The sequence below is a fragment of the Neovison vison genome, chromosome 11 (assembly GCF_020171115.1).
Source record: "Neovison vison isolate M4711 chromosome 11, ASM_NN_V1, whole genome shotgun sequence".
In the NCBI taxonomy this organism is placed as follows: Eukaryota; Metazoa; Chordata; class Mammalia; order Carnivora; family Mustelidae; genus Neogale; species Neogale vison.
The window spans coordinates 62491593-62499728 of NC_058101.1; the positions used below are offsets into that span (position 1 = coordinate 62491593).

Below are 8136 nucleotides of genomic sequence, written 5' to 3' on the forward strand. Positions count from 1 at the left end.
ACGGAGGAGAAAAGAAGTGAGGGAGGGACAAAGAACAGATCCTTCCACTATAGGAAAGCATAGGTCAAAATCCATGTGTAATATTTTTTAGCCTGTGTAAATCAATATGCCAAAATATTTCATGCCCATTTGTTTGTGTTGTGGGTGTTTGATATGGTGCTGGATTCCCTGCCATTCATGACCCTCCCTGAAACAACCATTTTCAGAACAGGAATTTGGGCAGCCTGGAGTTGTGTCCACTTTTTCCAAAGGCAAGATGAACTAGACACAGTCCCTGAGCCTAAGAAGCCTAAAATCTTATCCAGATACCAGGCTCCTGATACAAGGTGGAAATTGACAAGGAGTGAAACACTCTGCACAGAGAGAGACACAGAATCCAGTGGGAGCGAGGAGTAGTTCATGGCAGGTAGGGTGGGGAAGATGGCCCCGTGCCAGACCTTTGAAGAGATGTAGATGGGGTGGGGAAGGGATATGTGCTGGGCACCCAGTCTGCACCCAGCCACCAGTCACTCTCCCTCAGCTGAAACTCAGAGGGTGGGCAGATTAAGTCACATGCCCAAGGTCAGGCAAGGATAAGGAAGGTCACACTCCAAGGGAAATTTAAATTCAGAACTCAAGAGAATTCAGGTAGAGATGTATTTGGTCTACACAGAGGGAGATGTACCGGCTCTCTTTCAGACAGCAGCTTTCTCCAGGGCACACTCCCAACTCCCTCCTCCCCTTGACTCCACCAGGTCTATCTCCATTTCAAAAGCAGAAGCTCCTGGAGGGAAGGGAAACTTCCATCTTGACGGTTCAGTCTGTTGCCAGTAGGAATGAGCAAGAACAAGGGCACCCTCCACTGTCCCGGTGTTGATTCACTTACCCATGACTCCATTCCTCCCAGCTGCACGCTTTTGCATGCTTTTAGCATCTACTCTACACCAGACCCTGAGGAGGCTCTAGCAGTAAGAAAGAAGCATCCCAGAGCTACCCTGGGTGGTGGGGCAAGGGGGAAAATCATCAACAAGAATGCTGTCTATGCAGGGCACAAGGAGGGGTGGATGAGTGTGGTCAGCACCTCAGAGAGCAGGGGGAATCAGAAAAGCATCACTGAGGGTGGGGGGGGCACTGTGTGAGCCCCAAGCCCTGTCTTGGAAGACAGGGCAAAGGGAAGGCACTGGAGGAGGAGGGAACAGAACATGCAAAGTCATGGAGACAGGAAGGTAACCTGGTGATGGAAACTAAGAGCCTTTCAGACTGGAGCCCAGAATGAGGGCAAAGGAGGGGATAAAATGAGAGGCCCTCTGGGGACTGATCTTAGAACGCCAGGAACGGATAGGATAGGGAGCCTGGCCTCCCTCCTGGGGTCTGAGGAACCGGGGCGGGCATTTCAGCCAAGAAGAGATGTGAACAGGTTTGTGTAGCTATAGGTCTTAAGAGGGAATGTGTGACAAGAGCCTGAGGGCAGAGAGAGGAGGCTCCTGGACAAACCCGGCTTACCAAAGGATAAAGAGAGAGAGAGAGAGAGAGAGAGAGAGAGGAGGGAAGGAGGAGGGGAGAGCCAGAAACGCTGTCGGGGGAGAGGACGTCACTTTGGCGGTCGCCCGGAGACTCACCACGGAGCCAGCGCGCGCCGGCGTGCGTATCCTTGGGGCTGATAAGGCGGCGGTGCGCGGAGCTGCGACCCACGTACCACAGCATCCAGACCAGCTGCAGCAGCATGAGCGCCGTGAGGAAGCAGAGCAGGTCGCTCTTGCCCACCCCCGAGGCGTGCACGGCCCAGGCCAGTAGGAGCAGCAGCCCCGCCACGAACACTATCAGCCCGTACTGGCTGCTCAGCGCTTCGGCCAGCTTCTGCGGGACGCTGGAGCGGATGGCGCCCCGCGGAGGGGCCGGGGATGCCGGCGACCCCGCGGACCCCGGGGACCCCGGGACCGGGAGGCGGGGCGATGGGCAGGCCGAGGGCCCCGACAACACCCTGCCCAGGGCGCCCCGAGCCGCCGCGGGGGGAGAGACGAGCACCCGCTGGCCCTCGGGCATCCTGGTGAAACCCGCACGTAGTCTGATTCCCGGAGTGGCTGCAGCCAAGAGCCCACCTACTGCCCCGACCCCTGCCCTTGCCCTGACGCTCTCTGCCAAGCAGCACCCCTCTCCCGATCCCCTCCGACGCCTGCCCTTCCAGCTGCTGTCCCTCTGCCTTTGGCCAAGGTGCACGTGTGTCCGCTTACCACTGTCCCCCACCCGCTGACCCACGCTCACCCCAGCTTCTTCCTTGCGCTCCTGAGTGCGCACTACCCACTGTCCCTGACTTCGTCAAGCCCAGGGCAACCTTCCTGCCCACTCCGCGACCCACTCAGACCGCTCCCCCACCCCACCCCCACGCCTGGGACCCGGGCCAGCCCTTCCGCGATGTCCACGAGTCCTCCTGCTCTGCTGCCAGCTGCGCGGGCGCCCGCCCACCCAGCCCTGCCTGGGCTTCGAGAAAGCTGGTTAGCGACAGGTGCCTCTTGCCGCCTCCCGGGGTGGCAGTGAAGGATGAGGGGTCACCCTGAGCCCGCTGCTGCCAGTAGGCCGCGGGGGGTGGGGGAGGTGGGGGTGGGGGCGTGGCTGTGGTCCAGCTGGGCGCCTGGCGGTCCGCAGGTGGGAGCCCTGCTCAGGCTGTCCCCGAGCCGCGGAGTCGCTGAGTCGCTGACCGTAGAGGTCTAGGTGAGCCTAAAAGTGTCCCTGTGCCTGAGTCTTGTCGTCTGTTGGGCCTCCACCCTGCGTCTTTCTGCAGTATGTTTTCTCTGTGTCTGGCTGTCTGTCTTTGGGGTGTGTCTGCTAGGGGCGGGGAGGAAAGGTGTCACAGCCCTCATCCCTAGATCTATGAATAGGGGGACGGGGTGTCTTTTTGTTTGTGTCTATGTTTGTCTGTCTGGTGTACCTGTGTGTCTTCCAGGAGATGCCCAGATGGTGACAAGACAGAGGTTACTTTCCAAGAAAAGCGAGCACCCCTGTCTCTCTTCTGAGGGAGCGGGAAACTGCTTTTTCACAGAGCAGCACTGGGAGTGGGAGCTGACTGCGCTCCTGGAACTGTGGCGTCTCCCTCAGCAGCCACCCCCTCCCTCAAGCGGGTGGGAGATACAAAGCTGAAGCGAACCCATCAGCCAGGGTGTCCCGCTCAGATGTTGCTGAAGAGAAGATTCCCACCGCCCCTCAGCTTTCTGCAAAAGGGCAGATGTGGCTGACTACTGAGAGCAAATTTATTCATTAATTTACAGGGTCCACACTTATTTATCCAATGCTAATGCTTTGGCAGGCTCTGTTCTAGGTGATGGGACGGTCCTCAAGGACCCAACATTCTAGCGGAGAGGTGCTGAATATTTAAGTATTTATCACAAATGCCCTGGGAAGCTGGGGAGCATCGAATGTGAGATTCAGCTCTGCCTTCTAGGAAACATGGCCCCACAGGGGTGACAGCAAGCAGCCCCTGGAAGCAGGGGTGTCTGGAGGGGAGGGTGGATGAGCCTGGATTCTGCCAGGAAAGGTGGAAGTTTCCAGAGGTGGCAGCACAAGCCCAGTCTTTCTACCTAGGAGTAGCAACTCAGCGCTCGCCAGGCCACACAGGCCAGGGCAGGGAGGTGGTTCAGAAAGAGGGTGGAGCTTGTGCACAGAAATGGGTGGGAACAGCCCAGAAGCTTAAAACTCTGCCTTGCAGCTGGGTTTCCCCAGACCAAAGCCAGGCAGATTCTCGGTAACTAAGGCAAGGAGTTAATGAACGTGCAAATGAATGGATGGTACGTGGGAGATACGCCAGGTGGGGGTCTCACCCAACCAGTAGGTTATGGGCCTCAGCCCTGCACCTGCCCCACTGGGCTCTATCCCCTTGCCTTGTTTCATTTTCCTCCTTAGCTCATGACGTTACCTAGAATGTGTGTACATCTGTGACCTCTCTCCCTATAACGAAAGCTCCTTGAGAAGGACATTGTCCATCTTGTCTGCAGCTTTATCTCCAGCATGTACAACTGTGGGGACCAGCACATCATAGGTGCTTAATAAATATGTGTTGAATGTGTCCCCCAAAAGATGTTGAAGTCCTAGCCCCCAATACCTGTGAATGTGACCTTATTTGGAAATGATTGAGCTGAGGCCATTAGGGTGAGCCCTAATCCAATATGAGGGTGGCCTTACAAAAAGGGGAAATTGAAGACAGACACCTATAGAGGGGAGGTGATGTGAAGACACAGAAAGAATGCCATCTACAAGCCAAAGAACACCAGAGACCTCCAGTAACTAGGAGAGAGGTCTGGAATGGACATCCCAAGCTCGAACTTCTAGTCTGGGGAATTTTGAGATAACATCTATGTTGTTTAAACCATCTGGTTGGTGGGCTTTTTTTATGGCAGACCCAGGAAACTAAAACACCAGACTTATTCCTTCTGGGGCCCCCTGTGGGCTTGTCCAGCATTCCATCCCTCTACTCCCCATCCTGTAGACCATCGTTAACTGTCTTTCCAATGCTGAGCTTCCCAAAGGCAAGAATTAGAACTGATCCACTCTGCTCTCTAGCACCCAGCTTGCTTTTATCATGCATTGGAAAATGTGTGTTGAGTACCTCCCAAGCGCTGGGTACAAGGCTGGGGATAGCCTAGGGACAACAAGGCGAAGCCCATAGTTTGTGCCAAATGCCACGGGACCCTGGGAGGGAAAGAAAGAGAGGGATAAGTGAGGGAGGGAGGGCTTAGTCCCTGGCAGATGGCAGGAACTCATGAATGCCCTAGGCTCCCATAAAATCCACCTTTGCTTTCCTTTCAATTTTATAAGGCACATCAATTCTTCTTTTTTATACATCAATTCAAGTCAGCATGGATTTGTAGGGAAAGCAGTCTCAAGCAGTGGGTAGGTGGGTGGGTTCTAATAGCGGAATGCAAGGTTTGATCCCCAGATCCATCATTTCCTGCTTGTGACCTTCGGCTGGTTACTAACCCTCACTGTGCCTCAATTTCCTCATCTGTAAAATGAAGCTCTTCACAGTAACCATTGTCCAGGTTCTAGGAGGACAAAATAGACTGATGCATATAAAGTATTTTGGAACGTGCCTGCCAAACAGTGTACCTCAGAGACTTTGGTATTTACTGAGCACCTACTATGTGAAGGACACTGAGCTGAGGCTGTGTAGGACAGGTGGCCAGCTGGCCATCATACCCATCATACCCATACTCCCCTGCCACAGTGTGGGATTGTCACTGGGAGGTGGCTGTCAAGCCAGGGCCTCTAATTCCCAGGGCCCCTTGTACCTAGGTGGACCCAGGGAACTAAGTTCTGGTTGGTGGGAAGCAGGCAGAAGTGATGACACCCCCACATCAGAGCCCCCTTGGGAACCCAGGGCTTGAAATGGCGGTGTCCATCAGGCTGGGCCCCCAGGGAGGGACAAAGTGGATTCTTGCTGCTGAATTGGGGCCTCTGTGAGAAGTCAGCTTCTGTTGTGCCAAGCCACTATGATTACTCCATTCACTGTTAGAGCAGCTAGCCCTACATTTACTCCTATAGAACACAGAGAAAGATAACATGCACCCCCCCATCTGATGAGCAACTGGGGCTCCCTTTTCTGGGCTAACTCAACCCCCTTTATTAAGCAATGAAATGGGGCACTTGTATGGCTCAGTCAGTTAAGAGTCTGCCTTCAAGTCATGTCATGATCCCGGGGTCCTGGATAGAGTCCCACATTGGACTCCCTGCTTGCTGGGGAGTCTCCTTCTCCCTCTCCCTCTGCCTATAGCTCTGCCTACCTGTGCGCTCACACACTCTCTCTCGCACGCTCTCTCTGTTACTTAAATAAAATAAAAATCTTTAAAAATTTTTTTTAAAAGATGGAACAAAATGTAAGTTTCTGGACCCAGAAGAGAGACACTGAAGTCTGTGCCCTTAACTCTGTACTCAAGACAATACTCAATATTCAGAGACTTACCCCTCTTCCTGCCTTCCACTTCAAAGGTCTGAGCCCTACAGGACCTTCCATCGTTCACGGCTGTCCCCAGCTCGGTGGTGAGAAACCACGAGCCCCAGTGGCATCCAGGCCCCTGGCTTTGGCCTCCGAACTACGTGTTACCCCCACCCCACCCACGTTCCACTGATCACACGCTCCTCTCCGTAAAGGACCAGGCAGCTGCTTTCCAGGGGCAGATCAGTGCCACACAGAGAGCGGTGAGACATGCTGCCCCTGAGACAGGGACTCCCCGGTTTCAGCGAGGATGCTGGGCTTCCACAGGGGCAGAACCAGCTGGCCGAGTGCTAATTAACTGCCACAGACAACACGAGCCACAAGACCCAGCACCCAGTAGAAGGCATTGCCCCCAGTCACCTTGTATGGTGGCTACAGAATCCCCCAGTTTCTAAGAATAAAAGAGGGGAGCGATGTTAATCAATTTTCTTTTTTTTTAAAGATTTTATTTATTTATTTGACAGAGAGAGATCACAAGTAGGCAGAGAGGCAGGCAGAGAGAGAGAGAGGAGGAAGCAGGCTCCCTGCTGAGCAGAGAGCCGGATGCGGGACTCGATCCCAGGACCCTGAGATCATGACCTAAGCCAAAGGCAGCGGCTTAACCCACTGAGCCACCCAGGAGCCCGTTAATCAATTTTCTAGGGTGACTATTACAAGGTGCTTAAAACAACAAATTCATTATCTCACAGTTCTGGGGCCCCAAGGTTGGTAATCCAGGTGTCAGCGGAGACTCGATCCCCCTAAGGGGCCGAGGGCTCCTTCCATGTCTCTTCTAGCTTCCGGTGCCTGTTCCTAATCCTTAGTGCCCCTTAGCCTCCAGCTGCATAACCCTGTCCCTGTCATTGTTACATGGCCATCTTCCCTCTGCATCTGTCTCTCTCCTCTTTGTGTAAGGATGCCAGTCATACTGAATTAAGGGTACACCCTACTTTAGCATGATCTCGGCTTAACTTACTTTGTCACATCTGCGAAGAGGGTCACATTCATGGGTACCAAGGGTTAGGACCGCAGAATAAGTTTGGGGGGTGGGAGGCATAATTCAAGCCATGCATTATTTGATCTGTATCACTGAAAAATCTCCAGGTAAGGGAAACAGAGATCTATGTCGACTCATTACAAGAGAGAGTCAAAACCTCTCACTCAGTGTCCCAAACCTGAGCCCGTTCACAGACAAATGAAAAGGGGGTTGGGTCCCCTTAAGAAAAGCCCTTGGCACATCACCATGTATACCCTGTGACTCTTCCTCTGAGCCTTCCCCAAAAGAATATGCAGCATGATGGTGCAGTGGCCATTCACTCGGGAGAGGTCACTACTGGGTCTATTTTCTTGACTTTTCCTCTTGAAATAATGTTAGATTTACAGAAGACTTGCAAAGATAGTATCGGTGTTTTGGTGTTCCCTTCGCCCAGCTCCCCACACCTCCTGCTAATACCATACACCCTGGGACCTTTGTCTAAACTGAGAAATTAACGTTGATACCAAAGTACTAGCTAAGCTACAGTCTTTATTAAGATTTAACTTCTTTTTCCACTATTGTCATTCTTTTCTATGCAGATCCTTTGGGAAGCACTAGAATGGGCTCTGGCTGGATGGGAAGTCCTGGGCACTGGGTTAAGTCCATGGTCAGGGGTCAGCAGCAGTGTGGTGTGGAAGACTGATCGTGGACAAGCCAGCAGAAGCGGCACGGGGAGGAAAGGCAAACTCACCTTCGGCATCTGTGTCTCTTCTAGGGAGGACAAATCTCTGTTCCCTCCACGATGAAAGGGATCTGATGTGATCAAACGTCCACCAGGCAGGTCTTCCCAGGGAAAGGCAGCTCAGTGATGGCGTCTGCTGTCAGCAGCAAGTTCTACCACAACCCAATCACCCACCCAACTTTGGGGCACATAGTGACATTTTGTTGTGCCCATGGATCTGGGGTCAGAATTTGCAGGGGACATGGGGGAAGCGGGCTGCTTTTTCCTTTGCTCTACGGTGTTCAGGCCCTTAGCGGGGAAGATGAGAGCAGCTGCAGATGGCTTGATGGCCAGGGCTGGAACCCCTGAAGGTTTCACTCACATTCTGGTGCCTGAATGAACCCAAAGGTTGGGCTCAGCTGGGTTCCCCCACATGCCCTCTGCATGTGGCTCGAACCTGCCATAGCTTTACAGCTGGGCTTTGAGAGGGAGCATCCC

The 8136-nt window shown here is 53.5% G+C and overlaps 1 protein-coding gene across 1 annotated transcript in view; it reads right to left on the reverse strand.

The window, feature by feature from the left end:
- The window catches only part of OTOP1 (otopetrin 1), a 33614-nt gene extending 31592 nt beyond the window's left edge, over positions 1-2022 (reverse strand). Inside the window, exon 1 of the mRNA XM_044225943.1 lies at positions 1599-2022. Within this exon, the coding sequence (XP_044081878.1) occupies positions 1599-2022 (424 nt within the window). The remainder of the gene's footprint in view (positions 1-1598) is intronic.
- Between the last annotated feature and the right edge of the window lie 6114 nt (positions 2023-8136).